Raw genomic sequence first — 27,622 nt, forward strand, 5'->3', positions numbered from 1 at the left:
TGTACTTTTATTATGTTGTTTCAGATGATGGTTTTAATTAGGTTATGGCTTTACAATCATGAAATACTGATACCAAAAAAACAGTGACAACAGACACAAATGTGTAATAAAAATAAATGTTTACTTAGCTTCGATAAAAGGTTAGCATACAGGTAAACACCAATCTCAAGTAGAAGAGTGACAAGGCACTTCTTTCTTTGAAGTGTACAGGAGAGAATTCAAAGACAACAATAGGCATTGTTTTGCCTTTAAAGCCATCGCCGCTTTAAATTTTCACTGCAAACTCGCAGATTTCCGGCGACTTGCAGAAATGGGCACTTAATAGATTTACCCTTAAGAGTCCTTTCACATGGTAATCTAATGTGGAGTCAGCCTGCAGTTTGGCATTCGAAATGCTAGAGACAAACGTGTGATTGGGTTAATGCACATATTTGGCAAGTTCCGCTGCCAGGGGGTAAATGTATCAAGCTGAGAGTTTTCCGGCGAGTTTGAAAAGTGGAGATGTTGCCTATAGCAACCAATCAGATTCTAGCTATCATTTTGTAGAATGTAATAAATAAATGATAGCTAGAATCTGATTGGTTTTTCAAACACGCCAGAAAACTCTCAGCTTGATACATTTACCCCCAGGTGTCAATTTACCATAATATGGGAATGTTTATTTATTTTCAAAATATATCTCTTTATGTGAATGGGTTAAATCTTTTTATTAAACTAATAATCGAGTTATATACTTGTTTTCCAACTAGCACATACACAACCGGATTTAGGCAGCTGTTAATAGCGGATATGCTGAATAGAAGTGGTAGAGATACAATAACTTTATACATCAGGGTAAAGTTCATGGTGTAAGCAGCCACTAAAAAAATTATCTGAGCTAAAACTATCGGTGTCCGTGTACAGAAAAATACCATGACTGCTGAAACTATTAATCTGTACAGTCTAGATGATGCCACGGTCTGAGAATCCTTTACAGTAAAACCAATGATAACATTGGAGAGTAGAATAATAGAAAGTGGGATAAGGTAACCAATCATTACAAGTGGAACTACAAGATTCATTGTTGAAGAAACCACTTCATTCCATAGTATGAACTTGTCTGGATTTTCAAAAGGCTCAGAACAAAATTCCCGTTCAATGCTCTGAAAATACGCACTTGTATTAGTGATTTCATGTATATATGCAATGGAAGTAAGGTCTTCGGGAAACAGAGTGCAATGTGTCTCTTCACCGAGTTCAAATTCATCGCTGTAAATTATTGCGGGAACACTACAGAGCACAGCTAATACCCAGATAAGTGCACAGATACTGTAACAAATTTTCCGAGAGCGAAATTTCAGGTGCCATATTGGTTTAGCTACAGACAAAGCACGGTCAATATTCAGTGCTGTAATGATGTAAATACTGGCATACATATTAGCAAGGAAAAGGAAGTTATACACTTTACAAACATGTGATCCAAATGGCCAACTTGCCCTCATTATAGAAACAGCGTTGACTGGCAAGAAGAGGAGAAAGACGAAATCAGCAACAGCCAAGTTCAGGAACCAGATTTTAGATCTCGTATTCTCCATTATGAATCCACTGACAATGATGACAATAGTGTTGCCCACCAATCCGATGACACTGGTGAGTATGGACAGTACAAAGCTGGAGTACTGGACTGCGGTTGGGTTGGTAGCGCTGTGAGAAAGGGCCCCTAGCTCGGGGATATTGAATATGTCCCAGAAGAGATAACAGAGTTTTTCAGAGAGTTCTGTATTCATTATTAAAACCTGAAAGACAGAAACGAACATAAACATTGGAATCTGAACTTGCATTCTGATAAACCAGCAGCTAGAACCTTAAAGAGGAAGTAAAGCCACTATTTTACATTATTTGTATATGGCTGTGTATTACTCAACTGAATAATGTAATAATGTATATGACACTTCTGGAGTGTTATTAAGGCAAAAAAAAGCTTTATTTTTACACAGAATTTTAAAGTTGACTCAGGACATACCCTACCCCAACTATAAATCTGTCCCCACATTTTAAATTGACCTCCCCCTCCAATGCAACATGGTATTGCCCAGGTGCAAAGTTACTCCTTTTCTTACTTTGATCTCCTTAATGACTCAGACCCTTTATGCTTAACTAAATATAACAACTGGAGTATTTGTATTTCAATAATTATCACCATAATGCTCACTTTCACTCCTCTGCAGTGGACTGCCATGTTAGAAGGCAGGTCCTTCTTTACAACAGCAGACAGAGAGTGACTTTCAGACTGACAGACTTGCATTGTAGAAATGCCCATTTTGGGTTCTTTCATGCACAGGGGCAGAGTCTGTGATATCACAAGCAGCTTAACCAACCTCCCTCACGACACATGTACAGTGAAAGTCAAATCCTATGTGTGCGGTTGGAAATTACCATATGCACAGTCAGATACAGTCATCATCCAACATTGTCAGATGTCATTGTCTGCCAGTCAACATCTGAAAGCTCCCGATCAGAATTGAATGTCATTTTAACTTTACTCTGCTTCAAAAAATTTACTGGCCAGCAAAATGGCAGTGTGTACGGGCATTTTTATAGAAATAAAAAACAGAATGTAAAAAGAGAAAGAGATAAATAAGAAATAAAAAACTAAAGAGACATTTGGAACAAAATTTGAAATGTAATTTTTTTCACATCAATTATACAGTTTATTGGATTGCATTTTCAATTCCTTAAACGGCAAGTCAACCCAGTTTTATGTGTCAAAACCTGTATGTGGCTATCTTCAATTATGTATATGAAATAACTAAAGTGTTTCTTCCTTACTAAATCTAACAAAGTCACATTTCAACATTGGTGAAAGGTAATTGGTACCATTGGTACAAAGGTAATTTCATAAGCTAACTTGATAGTAATATAAGTTAAATTCAGAAGAAGGTTTCCCACTACAGTATCTGATAAGCAGAGTGCCGGCATTGCTATTCAGTGTCTAACATGCTAATGTTGGGCAGAGCTCGCTAGGCTCTCACTGCTTAGTGTCAGTGCACTCAGGACTCAAAACTAGTAGAAGAGCTGACAGCAGTGACAGTGAGAAGGGGAGTCAGCTGGTCAAAGACTGAGCGCCACCTAGTGGGCCATTAGCATCTGGACACTCTCTTCATCCAAGATACATTTTTCATTTTTTGACTTCTTGAACTATATAGTTAATTAAATATCATCTGGCCACTGATGACAGTTGCTATTTACATATGCATGCATCTAATACACTCACCCCAGTTAAGATGATACATTATGATGATAAACAATCGTAAAGACTATAAATGTTATTAAGGCATATATGTCTTACCTTGTTCTTGTCTGTCAAGACCAACAATCAGACCACACAGCAAGTGAGTTACTGTCTGTTTACTTATTCTCCTATTTATGTGTGGTGGTGGTGTGCTCAGGAAACGTATGACAAATTGTGTTAATGGCACTGCACTATATTTCCTTTTAGTGTGTGTTTTGGGATAATATCTTACTGCTATATGATCATTTGCAACCAACATGAGAACCAAATGTACGGCATTATGCATAATATAAGTATATTAGTTGCTCATCTATAATTCATGTAATGTGTTTACCAAACTCAAGTGCTTTCCATTTACAAAATGTAAAGTCCTATATGAAAGAAATGGACACTGGATCTTTCTCTACTGTGTTCTTCTAATCGTAATACAATAGGTCAATGCTACGGTAAGAATATTATAAATAATTTATGAAACATGCCATTGCCTTTACATGTTACTTATAAAACACAGGACTGTCATTGGATGTGTTGGTTGCTGTTCGCTCATGGACAAATGGGTTCAAATGTTCTGTTGTCAGTATGGATCTATCTGTATGATATAACATCTAGACTAATCTTGCAAAGGCTTTTATGCATTATTGAAGAAAAATATAGAAATAAAATAATGACACTTGTGGAATTCCACCTTAGGGTTGCCCACCATTGAAAATATTGTGGTCTACAAAGATCTTTACTCCAATTTAAAGATTAACTTCCTCCAAATATAATACTGCCTCAGGCTTGCCCACAAGTACAAGAAAGATAGGGGCTCTTACCCTATTTATAATGATGGGTTAATTAACCATATAAGTAGCTATCTCAGACCTCTCATTGGGACACATTATGCATAACAGTGAAGTCTCCCTGCGGACAATGTTCTACTTGTATGTTGGCCATACTTGCCAACTCTCCCGGAATGTCCGGGAGACTCCCGCATTTTGCGAGATTCTCACGGACTCCCGGGAGAGTGTGACAATCTCCCGGATCTGCCGACTTCATTAGGAAGTGCCCACTTCTTAGTGAAGTGGGCAGAATAAGGTCCAAACGCCGCGACTCCCGGTGAATCGGGCGTTTGTCCCTGCCCCCCGCTGTCAAATGACGCGCTTGCATCATTACGTCACGGGGCGGGTCCAAAATGACGCGCATTTTGGAGCCCCGCCCCCCATCATGCCCACCTCTCCCAGAAACCAACTTTCTAAAGTTGGTAAGTATGATGTTGGCCCGGTAATTCATGAGTGTACTAGTTATTCATAGTAACTATGAATTTACCTTATTAGTTTTCCAACATTAACACAGATAAACTATATACTTTGGAAAAGCAGTGAAATATATTTCTGCTTATAAAACTTAAACATAATCAATTATACAACAAAGAAATACAATGTTTAGGCATACATCTTGCATCACACTACACAAAAAAAAAGAAAGTACAGTTATCACTGTATATATATTATATAATACAATAAGCATTCTATGAGAATGCGTGGCTATGATGTTACTGGCCTATTGGGGGTATTTACTAAGTGTAAAATTGCAAATGTTAAATTGCCCATAGCAACCAACCACCTAATAACAAACAGAAAAACTGAAAAAAACATATCACACTGCAAGCTATAAATCACAAACGCAATATATCTCTGAAAACACTGACCTATAATTAGCACCGCAGATGACAAATGGAGATCTTATGATCTTATGTCACAAACAGATGTTTATATGGGAAAGAGGGAAGTATGTCTTACAGAGGAAAACCAATTACAAAACTACACATGAAAGTTATGATAAGTATGATGACTTAAAGGACATTTCCACTCTAGGAAACAAGCATTTATATAATAGGGCCATGGTAGGCATTGTGTTCTCAAATCTCATTACAGTGCAGTGGGGAGTGGATGTAAAAGACCACACCACTGCGATCAGTCCAACATCCGATCCTTCACTGTGGTGGCCAGATTTCATCAGAATAAGAAGGTTTTAGGGGAATAACCACCCCCCATACTCACAAAGATAAACATAATAGTGATGCTGTTAAATTGATAAAAACTTTAGACTTTATAGACTTTACTGAAATGAATTAACAGCAGATATCTGCTGCTTTTAACTGACACGTAAAATGCTGCTTCCAAAAAAGGCAGCTGTCATGTGCAGATAATGTACTATATATTGTTCAAAGAGGCAGAAAAGAAAATGTGTGACAGGAACACTCACTGGATAATATGAGATTAATATATAACCTTTATTGATATGCATTAAAACATATTGGTAAATGAGAACTAATATGCCTTCTAAAGATTAAAAACAAATTCATTAGCGAAATACTAAAAATAAAGTGGATGAATAAACCTAAGTGTAATCAAACTGTTAAAATAGCAGAATTTCTGGTATGGCACGCGGCTATAGGTATAAATGTATGGGTATATTTAAATTGTTCTTTATGTATATCTCTAAACTCCTATAATAAAAATGATGATAAGTACATCAAAATAGGATGTGAATAAGGCTATGAAGGATAATGTATTCTGATTATTGTTTTATAGTCTGCAAATGCTGTCATAAGCTTTTCCCTTAAGCCCGACACCAAATGCTATATCAGTTTATCAATGGGCAAGATTTTCACTTAACTATCAATATATGTTAATGTTGTGCTATTACATAAATTTAATAGCACTTATATGAGTGCTTGCCCACTGTGGGCCTAATTTAGAGTCGGACGCAATGTGCGTCTAAGACTTATATGAAAGAGAAGGGGTGGGAGTGCGCCGCAGCCTGGTAGGGTATTACGAGTGGCATGCAACCCCAGTTGCGTCCCACTCGTAATACCCTACTGAGCTGCGACCAGTTCCTGCAGCGAGCTAACTACTTGCGCCACCTAATTCCTGCCGCACTTTTTCAGTCTTTTTTGACGTGTGTTCCACCTGCGTCGCGTCTTGATCCGACTAGGGTAGTTTTTGCCGGTAGACGCCCATAGTATCTGAATTATTCACATCATTCCTACATAACTCCGAGTTCCACCCTTTCCCTGGTACTGAGACGTAAGCTGTCGCAGTGTACACTTGTGTCTGAAAAGCAGACGGAACTTCAGGGACCTGTTTCTTACTGCGCATGCCCCGTCAGTGGGAATGTGCAGGATGCGCCTAAAATGGACTTTGTGTCCGACTCTAAATGAGGCCCTGTATGTATACCTCCCCTAAGTCCCAGCTATACAGCTGAGAACACTAGCTAATTTGCAAATATTAAAAAACGGATTTTTGCATTAGTATTGACACATTGTAACATTCTGCTAGGTTCATAGACTGAAATGCCCCAATTCTGATAAAAAAAAGGAACACGCTGGGTGTCAGAATATTATGTCATGACAAAGCCTGAATATAGCTCTGGATATTTGGTATTGGAGAGTCTGTACATCAAAGACCCTGTAACCCGACCCTAAAGTCCTTTCATGTTAAATTAGCTTAATCGCTTTTATCCTAATAGGTTTTGATCATAGCCAATTCAACTGACACATATGTTTTGTAGGAGATAGTGACGAGCGTGGCATATTGCCTGACACGCGTTTCGCTAATGCTTCAACAGAGGCTAATTCATTAGCTTCATTTGTTTTATTTCGCTAATGATTTTGTTTTTAATCTTTAGAAGGCATATTACTTCTCGTTTACCAATATGTTTTAATGCATATCAATAAAGGTTATATATTAAGCTCATTTTATCCAGTGAATGCACCTGTCACACATTTTCTTTTCTCCTCTTTTTGAACAATAGTATGCTGTATATGTGGGGGTGCACCTTCTCTTTAGTAGTCTGATATTTAAGTTTATTTCATAATAATTGCTTTATTATAAATCAAGGGACAGTGGAGTTACCCAGAGCGGTATATAGTTGTTTGGTTCCAATGTACTATATATGCAGGGCTGGATTAATAATGGGCCTGATGAAACTGCAGCTCCAGGCCTCTACACTGAAATAGGCCCAGAATGATCCGGTCCTAATATGTTTTTTATGTTGCTGTTAGGCTTTTGGAGTCTTCTTCTACTTTAATCTAAACAGCCATTTCTGCATGGATTACGCATAATTGCCTACTCTCCCAAAAGTCCAGGAGACTCCTGAATTTTTGGGAGTCCTCACGGACCCCCGGAAGAGCAGGGCACCCTCCCAGTTAAGTGGCGGGGTGGGGCTTAGTGACATGATTCGCTTGTCATCGTGGCCCCACCCCCCTGCTATAATTGGCAAAGAAATGTGTGGCCAGTATAGGGGCGGGGCCAAATGTGATTCGCTGAGCCCCATCCCCACACGCCCATCTCTTCCACAGTCTCCTGGAGCAGAACTTGCAAGTGTGGGTTTGAGGCTTAATAAATAGGCTCGCAGAACTGATACATATTACTACAAAGTAACATATTCTTGATTTTACAATACAAGCACGTTACACACATTTGTATGTAGCTTCTCCATTAGGTCCACTGGTATGCTCAATGATATGATTGGCCAAATAAGTATTTTCGTCCTCTTGATGCTTTTCGGGCTTGTGGATTGTTGACAGACTTGACTCACTCATGTTGCAAATAATAAATAAAAGCGTGGGTGTAGCTTGGTGACGCGTCAAGCTTTTATTGGCTCGTCGCAGCTCCAAAAGTTCAAACGGCCAGAGTTGAGCCCTAATTGGCTCACCTCTTGCTGTTTATATATAATATACATATTATTATATATATTGTATATATATCTATATATATATATATATATATATATATATATATATATATATATATGTATATATATATATCTATAATATAAATGTCTAGTGGCGTGTGTTAGTCTGTCTGTGTGTGGAAAAAATAAAACCAAGCTGCAGCGCCACCTGCTGGGCGGAGTTATACACTGACCTACTAAATTCTTAGTGTGTGTGGGAAAAAAAATTCAGAAAGGGCTGAAATTTGGTATACTAAGATGTTTTTAATTTGTTCATTTAATTTGTTAATTGTTAAAAGTGTTTATAAAGATTTAAAAAAATATATATATATTTCTTGAAGGAGAAGTGACAGTTGGGAGTGGTTGGTGGTTGCCGGGGGTGACAGTGGGGAGTGGTTGGTGGTTGAGGCCTGGGCTATGGCCCAAATGCATGACAAGAACCTTTTTAACACCTTAAGTAGCTTGATTTGACTAGAATGCATGAGTATCATGCACGGGTTAACTTGTATGTATGTATATATATATATATATATATATATATATATATATATATATTATAATAATATATATATTATTATATTGTTTACACTTAGTGTTAGATTAAAAGGAATATACTAATTAATTTAAGCAAAAAGTGTAACTGCGTTTCCACCTAATAGGCAAATGTCTGCTGTGGGAGTAACTCCACAGCAAGAAGCAGCAAAAAAGACAAAGGGCGGGGCAGCTATAGCCAGACGACAAACTATGACTGATGACCAAAGACAAGGCGAACATGATCGTCATCGCCATGTAAATATGACTCCTCTCCAAAGTGCTCGACACAGAAAATAATCGAAGAGCCAACAGGACAGAGGTAATATCACGTCAATGCCTATAAAGTCAGAGAACAAGATGCCGCGCCATTCTTCATGTCAGTGACTTTGATGAAACAAATATTAATACTCAAAACTGTGGTCCCATGAACAGTATTTGGCAATTTTGCCACGATAAGCATTTTGTAGCTGAGCAGTCATCTGACCAACTATTCAATCAATGCTGACACAGTGGTAAAGTCAAATTGGGTGCAGTAAAAGATAGGGTTCAACATGATCTTACTCTTATCTTTTTCAATCATTTAACAGGCTTTTAACTAGTATATATATATATATATTGTGGCAAAGAGGACTATTTGCCACACCTCTCTTGTATAGGGACAGGTGAGGTCCCAGGAAGTCTCCAGGGGAAAGCTACATACAAGGTTAAATCTTTACACAGTCAAACACCTAGCCACACACACAGGTGGTCTAATCATATAATTATACCATAGGGAGGAGTCTTGTGTATTTAAACCTGTTTTTTCAGCTGGTTGGTATGACTGATGCTGAACAAGTCGGCCAGTTGATAGAGACCTGGATTGTGATAGCTAGTATTAGGGTCACCAGGAGGTGTAGGCAACTAGGTATTGCTTACTGGTGTCATCCTGACAAGAATGCATGTTGTTATTGTGATGTGAACAAAAAAGCACTGTTTGATTTCAAGCAAGAAGCTGTTGGTGTCTGATGTCTGCGGAGTGTCATTGTTACAAGGTGTCAGTAAGTTCTACTATATACATATATATATATATATATATATATATATATATACAGTGCTTTTTTTTTGTCAATTTTTTACCTTTTTTCGGTGGATTTCCCAAGTCTTAAAAGTAACTTTTGATGTCTGGTCCACATGGAGTTGAATCTCCCTGTCGAGCGTAGCAGGTTGGCGGCAAAATCATTAAAACGGTGCATGCGGGCTGCTTGTGTGTCGAGTCCGATGCATGCGCACTTCGTCCATGCTGGTTGTGATGGCACTGCTCGGCTTGTGGCGCTGCTCAGCTTGTGATTGGCGCTTACTGCGGGCGGCGACCGTTGTGTTTCGTTACACAACTGACGTCTGTGGGTGTGTGTACAGTGATTGACTACCGTGATGTGAGTTCCGGCACCTTTTTTCTTACAAAAAGCACTATATATATATATATATATATATATATATATATATATATATATATTACACCTAGGTTCATAACTGACTGCTTTTAAAAACCACAGGAGAATGTTTGTCTGTAGTATCTGTGAGCTGGTGAAGGGCCATAAGCTTGATGAAAAAAATGGAAAAGGGTCCTGGGGTTATGGATGGAGAGAGAGGGCGGCCTCCAACCATTAGACCTGTTAATTGGGTCTTCCAAGCTACTAGTTGGAAGACCTACTACTGCTGGTAATCAGGAGTTGCACCTAAATGAGGCTGGTAAAAGGCTGCTGCTCAATTCGGTCAGTTACTTTCTCACTGCCTGGGGACAGGGACTGCAGATTCTCTGTGAGAGAAATCCTGATATCTGCCTGTAAGTTACTTTTAATTTTGTCTAGTTTGTTAGTCCGAAGTGACCAGTGTTTAGTTAGAGCTGGACGGCAAGGTGTTTATTTTGGAGTTTTCTTTTCTTTTTCTTATTGAATAAAACTGTCTGAGGCCAATTACTTGAAACCATTGGACGTCTGTGAAATCTCACGCTTGCTATAAACACCACCTACCCTAGGAGATGTTACCAGGCCCATCTACCCAGGGCCATCTTAACAACATTATGGGCCCCCGGGCAAAGCAGTGCACCAGGGCCCCTAGATATAGATATATAGATGTATACAGATACAGATATATAGAGATAGAGATAGATAGATGTACTTGCTCAGTGACCCTTGTAGGTTTTTTTTGCAGGTTTTTTTCTTTTGCAGGATTATTTATTCTCATTAAGAGCCATGCCTATGGGGCCCCCTTGCACGTGGGGGCCCCCGGGCAGCTGCCCATCGTGCCCAATGGAAAAGATGGCCCTGCATCTACCACTTCTCAAATTATTTATATATATATATGAACTATGTGGAACAAGGGGGGTAGATTATTTGTATGGATGGACTTTGGGGCATTTATTATATAGCACCACATGTGGGGTACAAGACTTAATATTGGGATGGTCAGGGTATGGCTTGACTTTGGGACTATAATATGACTATTTAATATGCCAGGACATTGAGGACTACAGAATACTGTGTATATTTAGCCTTGATATGGAGGGATGCTTAATATGAATGGACTTGGGATCATATAATATACCTACACATAGGATATGTAAGTGAGAAGAAGTGATCCAAGACAGAGAAGCAAAGCAAAGGGTGCATTTAGGGGAGAAGCAATTTGATTAGATTTGTTTTCAATATATTTGGCCATATCTTGCAGCCATTATGGTTTAATATCATGATCCAGTTCAGTTCTATTTATATTTAATGTCTGCATGCAGGTTAGAGTAGTACACATGTCAGAGCTAGAATTCAGACCCAGATCCTGTATGAGTGCATGGAAACGAGACAGACTAGAAAGGTCATCAGCATGTACACATTGTAAGAGACATCCCCAACACAAAATACTCAGGATATTCCATCTCATCACCCATTTTTGCTGCATACTGTGGGAACAGAAACCACATATGACACTTTCCATCCATATAGGCATTTCCTGGGTAACTGCAATTGCAAAACCTACACAGCAGCTGATCTTCTGGTATGGATGCACACAACTTGCCTTCCCTTTTCTGAACAACTTTGAATCTGCAATTATGCAAAAAATCTGATTGCAATTTTGATGTTTGATGTACCAAAACTATCTCTGTGACTTCCTCAATAAAACCTCAAGTGCTTCTGCTGACAAAGAGAATTTTTGTCTTAACCAGACACACACTGAAAAGCATCTTCAGTCATTTAAACACCATGAACAATCCACCAAAACAGACACCAGAGGGAAAAAAAACGTAATTCTTTAACCACTCTGAATCCTCCATCATCTCCTAATGAAGAATCCTTGTCTGCCACTTCACATGTCACTAATCTACCTTTAAAAAAAAAATTAAATTATATATATCATAAATCATCTCTTCCTTACGGGATGACAATGTTGGAGATATAAAGGAACCTGGAATAGCACAAATTACAGTCCAGGCTCCACCAACAACAAAGTGAACTACAGGACATCCACATTGATCTTATTGTTGTACAAGTCACAATCCAATATCCAGAATCAAACTCTACAAACATGTATTGGAAAGGTATATAGAAAATCAAAATAGCCATAACAATGTCAAAATAATAGGCTGACCTGAAAATGCCACACTTGTCCTAACTCCTAATGGCGTGGGTAGAAAGGCAACGGGACATCGGGTTTGCTTTGCTGATTGTACAAGCACATAGAACTGACTTAGACCTCTGATATTGTGCATTTACACTGACAAGATCAAACTAATGGAGGCATATAGAAAACCTAACGTATTATGAAGGTTACAAGCTTCTACTAATCCTAGTTTTTTCTAATATGGAAGCAAAAGCAACAAAAGAATAGTAACATATTTGCAAATCGCTTCTTGCTAAGAAGATTTAAAATATAATAATTATTGAAGATTTTCACTTTTTACAGCCAAGATGAATATAATATAGTAACCCCCATCTGCATGGATGTGTACTGTGGTAGTATGTCTTTTCTGATACCTACTTGTCACCCAGCTACAGCTTAGACACTCTCTCTCTCGTGAGTGGGGGTAAACAAAGATCCCAACCAGGGGGCAAATGTATCAAGCTGCAAGTTTCCGGCGGGTTTGAAAAGTGGAGATGTTGCCTATAGCAACCAATCAGATTCTAGTTATCACTTATTTAGTACATTCTACAAATTGACAGCTAGAATCTGATTGGTTGCTATAGGCAACATCTCCACTTTTCAAACCCACCAGAAACTGGCAGCTTGATACATTTACCCCCAGGAATGGAACTTCCATGGAACTAAGAAGTGCTGCTGCTATGGGGTTGGCAGTTGGGGGTTGCCATCCCTGTCAAAGCCCAATGCAGCAGCAGTGGGGTTGCAGACAATTTCTCACATTTTCCATCTTACTGGAACTCCCTCTATCAAATATTTCAAACATTGCACCAAGCTGTTCCATGTAGGCTAGGCAACATAACGGATGACCATGCTCAAGCATACTTCCATACAGGGGCAGGCTGGGAGGCAAGGGGCATTTGCCCCTTGGGCCCATCCCACAGTGGGCTACATTGGGTTGAGTCACTCAGCCACCTGCATTTTGTCCTGTAAAATGTTCCTAAAAGGCTGCGGAGTCGAGTCTTGCCCTCCTGGGCTAAAATTTTGCCAGCCAGCCCCTGCTTCAATACAAACAAATACGGATCAAATCTCCCATTACAGCCAAACATATATTTTCATATTTTTCAATTTAAAACTTATGAAAACTCCATAATATCCCTATTCAGAATCGGGAGTGGAAAAATCCCTTAGAGTCGCTCATAACCCCAAGAGATTCACCCTCACCTTCTGTTCAACAATATACTTAATCATCAGAACAATATCAGAGCATGCAACAAAGCAAATTAGGAGGGCTAAATGGTTCTTTCTAATGCAAAGTTTAAATTATTCAAGCTACTCTCTGTTTAGATAACACACTGACTTCCATTAGTTATCATGAAATTAATTTCAAAATGATCCATAGATTCATATCTATCCCCCAAATTGAGATATTTAGTTAAACTTTCACTGTGACTAATGATTGCTCAAACAACTCTCTTAGCTAGAAGCAAAATATATCATTGTCTCTAGGAAAGTGATAACATGCTAGACTTCCACCACCTCTTTGGGCATTTTGTGTTATCTTTCACACATCAGAAAAAACTTACTAATGCAGAAACAAACCTGCTAATATTTTTTTCTCCAGTGACAAACAAAGCCTACTTTATCCCAGTGAAGATACCCAGATACATTAGCCAAAATATGATTACAGATAAAAAGACAGACTTTTACTTACTTAGAATGGATCAATACTATGACATAATAGAGAAAGCTTGTAGGTGAATCTGTGGAAAAAACTTTTTTTTAGACACACTTTAACCCAGGGTTTCCCAAACCCAGTCCTCAGGGCTCCCCAACAGTGCAGGTTTTTAGGATCACATGTGACATAATTAGGACCACCTGTGGATCTGTTACAATGTATCAGTCAGTAATGAATACACCTGTGTTCCTGCAAGGAGATATGGAAAGCCTGCACTGTTAGGGAGCCCTGGGGACTGGGTTTGGGAAACCCTGCTTTAACCTCAAATAAAAAACTATTTTCCATACACCTCATGGATCATTAATGAACAGCTAACAATGCATTATAAAATCAACTTAAATACTTGACATATAACACTGAACTTGACACATTTTGACACTGATATTATCTTTACTAATAGGACGGATAGACTTTATGTTCTTTACCATTGTTGGATTGAGGATTTATTAAAAAATTACACAGTTTTTTATACTAATATAAGCAAAATCCAGGAGTCCCAATTCCGGCACCAAACTTTTGGTATGATAAATGCTATGTGAAATTTAGTACTGTCAGGGAGTGCCCTATTTTTTTTACTGATCTCTGTTTTTTAATTATTGATTTTTTTATTGATTGTCAGTAAATTTAGTTGGCACCCGTGAAACCCATACAGGTATGTGGATGGCATACAGTTCTATGGGGATAACTAAATAAAACATTAAAACTCTGAATAATAATTCTATAATTAGAATCATTGTGAAATACATATATTTGTAAGTCTGGTGTGCAAATATATGTACTGCAATTTAAAGAAGAACTCAAATTCAGTATGCCCAAAAGTACCAGAAAGGTAGGGATCTTCAGCTAGTTAAGGAGTGGAAGATCAAAGAGAAAGTTAAACGTTTATCGCAGCAGGAGTCTCTGCACAAGTGGCATCTGATTGGAAAACTGCAGAACAGACCCTATCCAATAAAGTAACGGGAGATCCGGAGAAAGAGAACCTCACTATATTGGTACCGGGAAGGAGAGCAAGCTTCAGGGGTGGTTATTCAATTTATACATGGTGGACAATAGACATCAAATCATAATAATCTTTAATTTTATAAGATGTTCTAACTACATAAATGTGTTTTGCAATTGCAAAATATCAATATCAAACAATATGGCTATATTTATTGACACTTTTTTTAAAGCTATGGCACAGTGATAGGAACGTGGTTTGCTACAACATATGCCATAATTTTTTAAAATTGATTCACATTTTTGGCTGTACTAATCACCACCATTTACACATAGTTAAACTATACAAATAGGAAAAAGAGTAAAACAGAATTACAACTGAAAAAAAACTTAAAAATAGTAAATTCTGTAATAAACAAGGAGATGTAATCTTTAGGCATAGAACTTGCCTCACGCCACATTAAAACTACATTACAGTTATCATGGATCAAAATGAAAGATTGCTAAACAGTACTGTATTCATATCACATGCAATTCAGATAACACAAAGCTTGATAAATTGTAATTGTTCACATTTAGAAGAATAAAAAAATACTCTATTCAATATTGGAAATGAGCATACAATGTATATAAAAAACAGTAAGGAGACTATAAAGGCAGCAAGAATGAATAACTAGGATGTTACTGACATACTGGAGGTCATTTACTATGTGCAAACTTGCAGTTACCCAGAGCATATCATATATAGTTGCAAGTTTTAAATCAAAAGAACCATATTCATGAAAACGCTAACATATACTTACTGCAGATAACCAATGGAGATGTTACAAGGGTTTCAGTCAATGTTTATATGTATGTCTTACAGAGAGGGAAGTATTTCTTACAAAGAACAACTTGAAAGAGTATTGTGCAATTTTATAACCAATCGCAGAGTTAGACGAAATATAAAAGATAAGATATGTATGATATAATGAGGTAACTATTGTCACACTGTTTTTCAAATCTCATTACGATGGGAGGGGGGGGGGCAAAGCCAACAGAACACTCCACAATGCTCAGTGCTGCACACTGATTCTTCTTTGTGGCAGACAGTTTGCTTCAAGGGCCGCACAAGGAAGTTCTAGTGGAGTGAAGCCCATTTATTATCTGCTAGGTGAAACTACCACGTGCAACAATAGTGAGCATTAGAAGATTTGGAAATAACTAGCGTGCCAGCAAACAGCAGATTCCATAGACTTTACTGATATGGATTCACATCAGGGGGTAAATGTATCAAGCTGAGAGTTTTCTGGCGGGTTTGAAAAACCAATCAGATTCTAGTTATCATTTATTTAGTACATTCTACAAAATGACAGTTAGAATCTGATTGGTTGCTGTAGGCAACATCTCCACCTTTCAAATCCGCCGGAAAACTCTCAGCTTGATACATTTACCCCCATATATCTGAGGATTTTTTTTACTGGCTCATAAAAAGCTGCTTTCAAAAATGCTCCTATTCAGGCTTCATTGTTAAAAAGTTTAAACGGATTGTCCCTGTGTTTATCTTGATGTCCAACCCTTTCCTTGCTCCACCCATCTCTAAGTCTGTAGTCTGTGGGCAGCACAGTGGTGAAGTGGTTAGCACTTCTGCCTCACAGCACTGGGGTAATGAGTTCAATTCCCAACCATGGCCTAATCTGTGTGGAGTTTGTGTGTTCTCCCCGTGTTTGCGTGGGTTTCCTCCGGGTGCTCCGGTTTCCTCCCACACTCCAAAAAACCATACTAGTAGGTTTATTGGCTGCTATCAAAAATTTACCCTAGTCTGTCTGTGTGTGTGTATGTTAGGAATTTAGACTGTAAGCTCCAATGGGGCAGGGACTGATGTGAATGAGTTCTCTGTACAGCGCTGCGGAATCAGTGGCGCAATATAAATAAATGATGATGATGATGTGTGTTATTCTGGTTTGGGGTCTCACTTCTCTCTGAGTTGGTAGCGCTCTCCTACAAGACAGGAGCAGAGCAGTCACGCTCAACAATCCACTGTCAAGAGCACACATTTATGTAGCCTCTAATTTATGTACTTGAAAGGCGGTGTACACTTCATAGTTCAGCTGTTTTACTTTACTATCAGAACTTTTGCATAACTTTTCTTTGCTACTGTTGAATAGATTGATACACAATTGGACTATTTTGTGCCACTTTGTACAAACAGAGGTTTGCCCCTTCCAAGCACAATTGCATAATTTACAAGCACTGTCTGTGGCTGAGTTGAGCCTTCTTGTTTACTTTAAAGTGGCAAGGTTGCCACCTTGTATAATAATTATTTAGTGATACATTCATTAAAAAAAACTCTTATAAAACTACCAAAACATTTCTACTTCCAAAAGGCAGAATCTAGCCAAACAAATTAATGCACAGTGATATAAAATCAGTCTCAGATCATTGATCACATGATGGGGGAAAGAGTTTTTCCCTGTGTCTCTTTTAAATTTGCATTGTGATTCATCCACAATATGGAAATCAAATCATGTGTCCGGCTCTGTATTAGAGGTATATCTGCCATGTGTACAGCAGGCGTACATCAGATATACTTACATATAAATTAACCCAGAACATATATGTGTGTGTATAGCTTTAATTATGCTCATTAGTGACTGTAGAGGGCAGCGTATGCCGTCATTATGAAGACTACTCGCTATTATCATAATACCTTTACATCATATTCTAGATGAATACACACGGAACACAGGGACGGATTAAGGGCACTGTTTGGCCCCTCCCTCCTTGTGAGCCCCCCCCCCCCCCCCCCCCCCCCCCGCTTACCTCCTATTCCTGATCCATCCTGGCTGCAGGCGTTCTTCCGTCACACCTTGTAGTGCGTCCGCGGCGGGCAGTAATCTCCTTACTGAGGAGATATCGTAAGACTATGACTCATAGTCTCACTCTCAGGAGATCTCCTCAGAAAGGAGATTACTGTGCGCTTCGGAAGCACTACAGTGACAGCAAGCAGCTAACAGCATAACATTTGCTGTTAGCTGCCTGCCATTCTCCTTGACCAGCTGACAGTCGGAGCCAGGGGCGGGGACGCCCACCTGGTCCGTTGAATAATGCCGCCAGCTGCACTACAGTTATAAAGAAGAAAAAAAAAAAGCAGTTTCAAGGGCCCCCCAAATGCCCGAGGCCCCTGAAACTTAGGTTTATTTGGAACATTATTACTACATTATTATGTATGTCTTAATTGTTTATGTATTGCACATTGACAATGTTATCTGACTGCCCCATATGTAGAAACAAAAGGCACTGTCGCACTAAATCATATTTTTAGAAGCTTACTGCCCAATATATTCCATGTATCAAAATTGTATCGATATGGGGTGCCACCTTAACTTATTGTACATAGGTCAAAAGAGAGAAAAGAAGTTAATCGGTAGGTGCACTGTGGCTTCTAATATGTAAATTTGATATTTAATAAAATATAACTTTTATTTTTAATATTAAAATAAGCGAAATATGTTAAAATCAACTAAAAAACAAATGCTGTCTGCATATATAACCTTCAAAATATGTGGACTTATGCTTAGGTAGATTAATAATATCACCACTAGTTATGATCATCTATTGTTCGGTGATATTTATATCTCAGAACACAGTGAAACCTCCCTTCATTAAGCCCATTCTCAAATAGAATCAGCTGAGTGTTGCACAAAGTTTCACTGCGATGAAAACACTATCTTGTTAGCCCATATATTAGGGTTATAGTGTCTCCTAGCAAAAACGGGGAGTGTATTGCTATCTACCTACATAATATCTCCAAACTAATTGTGGTTTTATTGAAGTATTATACAAGCTGCCAATCTAGAAGTTATATTTCCTGCTGACAGCGAGGACGCCGACGCGCGTTTCGTTTGAGTCTGCTTTATCCACAGTGCACCTACCGATTAACTTCTTTTCTCTCTTTTGACCTATGCCCCATATGTAACCAAGAAACCCTTTTGCACCTTAACTATTAACGCCTTATTAGGTACAGTGTACAGCATGTATATTGTACTGTCACTGCAACACTAATACCTCACATTAATCACGCTGTTTAATAGTAATGCATTCACTTCATTTGACTAAAATTATACAAATTCTATTTAATGAAACAGTGAAATCTTAGCAAAAATAAAATATTCATTTAGAATATTTTTTTGGTAAATAACATTTTTATATTTATATTAATCTTTAAAATGTATTGTTTAATCACACTGAGGTTTTGTAGCATATTGCTATGGAAACCTTTCATTGCGTTAATTTATTGGTGTAGCCGATCCACGTATGCCAGGATCCTCTGCCTTTTTGAGGTTGGAGGGAGTTCCTGGTCAACAGTGATTTGCTTCCAGTCCTTCCCGATGTATCTGCGACTTACTGCTACAGCACTTATCTGAGTTTTCCTGAGCACCTACTTATGCACCTGGAGTCTACTGTGTTTCATGCACTTCTGGGACTTGTTGTTCTTCAATGCTTTATTATTGCAATCATAATCCTCTTGTCGCGCTCTGGTCCCGCATACGGGCTCCTGTCTCGTTACCTGCTTCTCACAGACCATGAAACCGGTATACCCTGGCATTAGGCTCACACCATAGGTTACTCTGCAGTCAGATCTGCACAGGTGCAGAGTCTGTTCCCCTTCAGGACCTCCTCTCTTCCCTCATTGGCTATGGGGTTATGGAGCACTATTTAAACATCCTGGATTCACCTGTCTGATGCCTGTTTTTCAAGCTCACTTCCTGCAGCCTGTGGTTCTGGTTCCTGTCTTCCTTGTGGTTTGCGTTTGTTCCTGACAGTCTGCTCTCAGCTAGTGGTCTGTGTTGAACTACCGCTGTTCCAAGTATCTCAGTTACCACCTCCTGAGTACTTCATTGTGACAGCTTTGGTTCCCTCACCGCTATTTCTAGGAGCTGCTACTGCTCCTGTGACTCCTCAGCTGTTGTCCCGAGTTACCACTGCTACTTCAGTCTGCTCTCAGCTCGTGGCCTGTGTTGAACTACCGCTGTTCCAAGTATCTCGGTTACCACCTTCTGAGTACTTCATCGTGTCAGCATCGGTTCTCTCTCTACTGCCTCTCAAGCTTCTATTGTTCCTGTGACTTCCCTGTTGTCCCTAATTACCACCGCTGCATCCATCTCCATGGCCGGCATTGTATTACCACAGTTCCTGTATCTCTACTACTTACCTTCTGGTACCAGTGTCTGCCTCCTAGCATCTCCTGGCTCCTCCACACTACTCTGCTGTCCACTCACTCGAGGGACCGCGACCTGCAGGTTTGGTGCTGCTAAGACCAATATTCCTTGCTGGGGTTCCTGGTGAAAACCACCTTCCTGTTAGACTCCGCACCTGTGAGTGGGCCTAGCCATGCCCAGCAGAGCCTAGGGATCCAAGTCCAGCCTTGTCAACCGTGACACCTCTGCATGTCTGATTTACTACTAGGCTGGGTACACACTACAGGTTTTTCAGCCGACTATTGGGTCAATCTAGCGATAAACAACCAATATCGCATAAGTGTGTATAGTTGAACGACGAATGACAGTCGATCCAAAGCAACAATCATCGTTTCATTTGTTTGTTCAGCAGAACTATAAATCTCATTCCAACCCTTACGATCCTGCAGTGTGTATGCACTCACGACTGTCTGTCCAAAGAGAGCGTTAGCAGCTAGTCACTGTGTCTGTGTTGTTAAATGTAGAGATGGAATAATTTGTCAGTTCGTTCTGAGAATGAATATTTCGTTTCAGAGTCACAGAAACTAACAAAATACATAATGACATTGTGGAAAAGCCAAAGTTTATTTCATGACAGGAATGAATGAATGACTATTGTGCTGTCATTCTCTAAGCGCCTACAGGACCAGATGAAGAGCACAGATCTAAAGGTAAATCGTGTATAGTGTGTAGACATGAAGCGGCAGACTGATTGGAACTTCAGTCGTTTGTAAAATCCTTAGTGATAAAAAATTGATCGAAAGTTTTTGTAGTGTGTACCCTGTGTATCTCTGATTTACTGTTACTGTGCCATCCACCACTGTTTCGAGTTTGTGCTGTCACTATGATGTCCATATTCCTGTTATTATCTGTACTAGCATTCCATCCAGTTCTCCTACTGTGGGTGTCAATGCACATCAGAGCCAGGCACAGTTTTATCGGAGTCTTGTAGAACGCACCTACATGACATATTACATAGCACAACACTGCTGGAGAAATTCAATGCAGAAAAAATGGTGAGAAAAAGAAATTGTGACCTTAAAGTTACGTAGTCTTGATGTGTCCCAAAAACAAAATAACAAGGGTGGGATAAGGATAGATTTACCAGCACATGATTATTCTGTCAAGCATCAGCCTAATGATACAAAACAGTGTAATTTATATAATATGTGGAAATATATTTTGAGGTATGAATAATGGAAGCTACCATACGTAGCAATTTTTGTTGTAGTAATTGAGCTTTTGGCTGTTTTGGGAGTTTGTACATCACACAAAGTGCACAGATCCAGCTGTTACAGCGATGATGGGATCAGTGAGGATAGGGGGTATGCTATATATATATAGTAGAGGAAAAGAGTGAACAAATGGAGGAGTTTGTTTATCATAATGTACAGGTACAGAATCTATCATTGAGAATGCTCAGGACTTAATCTTTTATGCATAAGAGATTTTTCTATAATTTGGAGCTTCAAGTCTAAGATCCAATGAGCTACATTTTATTGTCTTCATGCAATTCATGTTAGGGAAGATGGGATTGAGATGTAGGTGGTTGGAGGGAGGAGCTAGCTATGTACTCCATGGCCACACCCCGTTTGGCAGGATGGTGATTCTCACAATAGGCACTTCAGAATTTTCAGGTCCAGGCACATGTGGACCTTAATCTGTCGCTGACTATATGGCATCTGCTTCTAAGCAGATACCTGACCAGTGTATAGTATATGCACATCACAAGCCTAAGTAATTATGGAGCTTGGCAGGAAGAAACTCTTACAAGTTTACAATGCTTAAGAGAAATGTCAACAGGTTAGGTTACAGCTCATAGAGACAACTTTCTATAGTATTCCAATCATGTGACTCAGAGGTAGGAACATCAGTGATATGAAAGTTGGTGTGCGCATGTTTGGAAGGAGAGCCTGTATTAAAAAAAAAAAAATTCAAGGTCAAAATTTCATTCTGCAGCATGATTATGTTTTGGGTTGTAGACCCATCTCTACTGTTATTTAAATTCAATGTAATGAACCAATGTAATCATGAATTAATCCAAGGTAATGATTCCCAATATCTGCCTCTGTGTTACAGGCAGCCATGTGTGACTGTGATGCTGTATGTGCATATGTGGACACTTGCACACTTTTCATAGTAAACTGGTTTACCACTGTTCTGCCAAAAAGCAGCTGAACACGATTGGCTGGCGTGTAATAATAGAGGATGATCTTATAAATGCCATATATATATATATATATATATATATATATATATATATATAATTTATTGCACAAATAAACAATTATTTTATCACAAATTTGATTTTTTACAATTTTATTTATATTGTATTTGTATTGAAAAACATGAGAAGCAACAGTGTATTTTTAAACAATATAGTATTGCATAGTATAGGTTTTAACCAGGATGCTATGATTATAATTATTAATAATAATAGATATTCATAATGATAAGGGACAGTATGTTTGATACGAGACATGGAACAATATGCAAATAACAGGTATAGTCTGACGACTCAGGGTTAGATATTAGGTCCTGAGGAGGGAGGGCATCCAATTGAGTGTGAGACTCATCGGGGTCCTTGAATGGTAGCCAAGCGAAGCAGGTGGAGATGATCTCAGCATATTTATCTCGGGAGGAAAGGATAAGGTCTTCCATATTTATAGAGGTCAATTCTATGATAATTCATTTTCAATTGACTAGAGAAATCTTACAGACACCGATGTCACTGTTTCCTATTGAATGGGTGTAATGAATTGATAAGCTAAATTGTCAGTCTTTCAAAGTAAATCGGTAGGTTGCATTCTCATTCATTTCTGTTCTCAGACGATTCTTGTCGTCCATGTGTGGCACTTTGAGCTGACATTTAGCTCTTGGGTTTTATTGCCCTGTAACCTATTCAGGGGTGCACGTAGGATTTTTCAGGGGGGTTTCCCCTCCACCCCCCCAAAAAAAAAGCTAGAGAGCTGCCAAGTATGCGCGTGCGCATGCGCGGCAGCTCCGTTTCCGTTTCGGCAGCCCTGTACTATACAGCAGCCGCAGCGCTGTCAAAGAAGCGTCCGTGGCGGTGCTGTATACAGCACCGCCGCGGACGCTTCTTTGACAGGGCCGCGACTGCTGTATAGTACAGTGCCGCTATGTAGGGCACTTTTTTAGCGGAGGGGAGGGGTTTCTGGAGACCCAGAAACCCCCCCTGCATGCGCCACTGCTATTGAATGTACACTCCTCATCCATGTGCAGATTGTTTGCAATTGTTTGACAACCTCAAACTAAGAGCCCTTTCACACGTTCATTAAATGCTGTACATTGATTTAGCCCAAATACCGGTGATATAGATAAGTGATAAATGCGTGAATGGGTTAATGTGCATATTTAAAGCAATATGAGCTTTTTTTAAAAAAAAAACTGGAATGGCAAGTGCTGAAATCCTATTTTTACAATAATATTTGTTGCATTGCCAGATGTACATTTACCATAATTTGGCAATCTATAGAACAAAAATAGTGGGTGCTTGATATTTCATATATTATTTATTAGCACAGATAAAAATGTATCAATAAAATAACAATGGTATTGATAAAACATATTCATGAATAATCATGCATAATTGAGGACCTCAAGCACATCATACATTCAAATGGCATTAATGCTCTGAGTTGCGCTAATAATATATAGAAAAAAATCAGCCTGTATCCACAGTAGAATTATTTTAAGTTCAGCGTGCTCGCATGTTGTGTCAGAGAAATTCACTATCACAGAGAGTATTATCTCAATTTAAAAACACTTGCGGCTCCAGCCCGTGGAGCAGGGGATGTTTTCCAAAACCCCAATTATTTTAGATCTGTCCCGGCTATTGACGTGAAAGGTGTTCTTTATCTCTCTTTGGATGTTCCGATAACCACAGCTGTGTGTGCAAACATATAGGGGCACATTTATCAATATTCACATAAAGTGAAAAGTAGTTTTCAATCCTTATCGCAATGATAAGGATTAAACTACTTCTTACATTTATGTACAGCCCTGCACAGAAACAGCAGTTCCGAAAAACTGCTGTTTCAGTGATAAAAAAAATCATACTTACCCCCCTCTTCGGAAGCGCTGTCTTCGGGTCTTCTCTTCACTCTTCAATTGCGCATGTCCAGTTCCAAGAACTGGACATGCGCACACAGATTTCCTCTCTGTCTCTGCAACGATAGTTGCAGAGAGAGAGCGCTGAGTGACAGGGAGGGATCATGTGATCATGACAAGTTCCCGAAAAAAATGTTTTTTTCGGGACTTGTTAGATTGCGGCCAGGAGCAGTCACCATTCTGTTGAATGGTGACTGCTCCCAAAAACGAAGAGGAATGCAAAGCAGCAGATATCCATGATATCTGCTGCGATGCCCCCTTAATAAATTTGCGGAGGACACTGTGGCACCTTAATGACCCGTTAAAAGCACTTTCGTGCTTTATTAAATATGCCCCATAATCCATTCAAAGTTGAAATGTCAAATAATGCATTATATCACCTGTGGGATACTGCAGCTTACATATTTCCCCGATAATGGACCGTCTCTCAGGCAATGCGCTTGTCCGGATGTAAGATAGACGTGCTGAATTGTATATACCTCACAATGGAGACAACAGCTTACTTGAAAGCGATGTATGTATAGCCAATATTCGTGCTGGCAATAGATAGGTTCTCAGTGACTCTGGCAAGAATTAAGCACTTATAAGTTTCAATCGAAGAAACTGCTTGATGCGTTTCTCGGCTTCATCTGCCGTTTCATCAGAAGCAAAGTCGGAAATGTTTACCATTATGATAAATGTGTATGATTTACAATTCACATTTTTCAAATTACATATGTTTATGCACGTGCGAAAGGGTTACATTTTTGTAATGAATTAATAATCAGTTTCCTGGCTTGTTTTCCAACTAGGACATACACAACTGGATTTAGGCAGCTGTTAAAAGCGGATATGCTGGATAGAAGTGGCAGAAATACAATGACTTTATTCATCAGGGTAAACTTCATAGTGGAAACTGCCACTAAGAGAATGATCTGACCTAAAAACACCGGTGTCCGTGTACAGAAAAATACCATGACCGCCGCCATTACTAATCTGTACAGTCTAGATGATTATTATTATTATTATCGTTTATTTATAAGGCGCCACAAGGTTTCCGCAGCGCCGTACACAATACAAACAATGGACAGTACAGAGAATAACAGTACAATACAATAAACGAGTAGTACCAACACTTCAGAGGCTCCAGGCAAGGCAAGTGAGTGGAGGTTGGAGCAGAAGAGAAGGTAGCGAGACAGGAGGGAGGAGGTCCCTGCTCATACGAGCTTACATCCTATAGGGAGGGTAGACAGATGACAGGCACAGAGGATGTCGGAGGAGGGGAGCAAGCGCTCCCCTCTACTGAGGAGAGTGAGCATGGAGAGAGGGTTAGGGGGAAGGCTGGTAGGCAATGCGGAAGAGATGAGTTTTGAGTGCCCGTTTGAAGGAGCACAGGTTAGGTGACAAACGGATGGACCGTGGGAGGTCATTCCAGTGCAGGGGGGCACCTCGGGAGAAGTCTTGAATTCTGGAGTGGGATGAGGTGATCAGAGTGGAGGAGAGGCGACGGTCATTGGCTGAACGCAGGGGCCGGGCGGGAGTGTGGATGGAGAGGAGATTGGAGATGTAAGGGGCAGTGGAGTGGGAGAGAGCCTTGTATGTGAGGGTAAGAAGTTTAAAAAGGATTCTGTAAGGGAAGGGGAGCCAGTGTAGGGCAAGGCAGAGAGGGGAGGCAGAAGAGGAGCGGCGAGAAAGGAAGATAAGCCTCGCAGCCACATTGAGTATAGAACGAAGGGGGGCGAGGCGAGAGCGGGGGAGGCCGGTGAGGAGAAGGTTACAGTAGTCCAGCCGGGAAATGATAAGCGCGTGGATAATAGTTTTGGATGATTCATGAGATAGGAAGGGCCGGATGCGGGCAATGTTGCGAAGTTGGAAGCGACAGGATTGGGCAAGGGATTGAATGTGGGGGGCAAAAGAGAGAGAGGAGTCGAGGGTGACTCCCAGGCAGCGGAGTTGGGGGACAGATGAGATAGTGGAATTGTTGACAGTGATGGAGAGATCCATGTGGGATGGGGACTGAGATGGAGGGAAAACAATGAGTTCGGTTTTAGCAATGTTAATTTTGAGAAAGCGTGAGTACATCCAAGAGGAGATGGCAGAGAGGCAGTCAGATACACGAGAGAGGAGGGCGGGGGAAAGATCGGGAGAGGAGATGTAAAGTTGAATATCATCGGCGTATAGGTGATACTGAAGACCGAATGAGGTGAAGAGAGCACCGAGGGAGGTAGTGTAGAGTGAGAAGAGTAGAGGGCCAAGAACAGAGCCCTGAGGGACTCCTACGGGGAGGGTGGAGGGGGGGGAGGAACATCCAAAGATAGAAACAGAGAAGGAGCGTTTGGCGAGGTAAGAGGTGAACCAAGTGAGGACAGAGCCAGAGAGACCGAGAGAGTGAAGGGTCTGCAAGAGGAGGGGGTGGTCAACGGTGTCAAAGGCTGCAGATAGGTCAAGGAGGATGAGGAGGGAGAACTGACCCCTGGATTTAGCAGAGAGGAGATCATTAGTAACGTTGGTGAGTGCGGTTTCGGTGGAGTGGAGGGGACGGAAACCAGATTGGAGGGGGTCAAGGAGGGAATTGTCTGAGAGGTGACAGGTTAGGCGGTTGCAGACAATTCGCTCGAGAAGTTTAGAGGCATAGGGGAGAAGTGAAATGGGGCGGTAGTTGGCGAGTGAGGTGGGATCAAGATTGGGTTTTTTTAGAATAGGAGTGATAAGGGCATGTTTGAAGGAGGAGGGGACAGTGCCAGAGGAGAGAGACAGGTTGAAGAGGTGAGCTAAGTAGGCACAGACAGTGGGGGAGAGGGATCGGAGAAGGTGAGAGGGGATGGGATCCAGGTGGCAGGTAGACGGGGGAGAGGAACGAATGACGGAGTTGACTTCATCGCCCGTAGTAGGGCGGAGGGAGCACCAGGGTGGGATGTGGGAAGAGGGGGGAGCGAGGAGAGAAGCAGGAGAGGAAGGGGAGGAGGAGATACCAAGTCTAATGGCCTCGATTTTGGAGGAGAAAAAGGATGCAAAATCAGTAGCAGAGAGGGAGAGTGGGATAGGAGGAGGTGGAGGGGTGAGGAGAGAGGTGAACGTGGCAAAGAGGCGGCGGGGATTAGAGGACTGAGAAGAAATGAGGGACTTAAAGAAGGATTGTTTGGCGAGGGATAAGGCGGAGCAGTAGGAGGAGAGAATAAACTTGAAGTGAAGGAAGTCAGCCAGGGAGTGAGATTTCTTCCAGAGGCGTTCAGCAGCACGAGTGCACTTCTGGAGGAAGCGGGTGAGCTTGGAGTGCCAGGGTTGCGGAGTTAAGGGGCGTCGGCAGACAGAGGTGGCAGGGGCGACGGCGTCCAAGGCAGTGGTGAGAGAGTGGTTATAGAGAGAGGTGGCTTGGTCAGGGCAGACCAGGGAGGGAAGAGGGGAGAGTAGGGTTTCAAGAAAGGAGGAGATGATGATGCCACGGTCTGAGAATCCTTTACGCTAAAAGCAATGATAAGATTGGAG

The 27,622-nt window shown here is 40.3% G+C and overlaps 1 protein-coding gene across 1 annotated transcript; it reads right to left on the bottom strand.

Moving 5' to 3' along the window:
* Positions 1–236: 236 nt before the first annotated feature.
* LOC142098656 (chemerin-like receptor 1) lies at positions 237–15,677 on the bottom strand. Its single transcript, XM_075181481.1, has 2 exons — positions 15,611–15,677; positions 237–1,775 (listed from the first exon to the last, which is right to left on the bottom strand). The coding sequence occupies exon 2, from the start codon at positions 1,764–1,766 to the stop codon at positions 684–686; it is 1,083 nt and encodes a 360-aa protein (XP_075037582.1). The 5' UTR covers positions 1,767–1,775; positions 15,611–15,677; the 3' UTR covers positions 237–683.
* Between the last annotated feature and the right edge of the window lie 11,945 nt (positions 15,678–27,622).

This window comes from Mixophyes fleayi, chromosome 7 (assembly GCF_038048845.1).
Source record: "Mixophyes fleayi isolate aMixFle1 chromosome 7, aMixFle1.hap1, whole genome shotgun sequence".
Lineage (NCBI taxonomy): Eukaryota > Metazoa > Chordata > Amphibia > Anura > Limnodynastidae > Mixophyes > Mixophyes fleayi.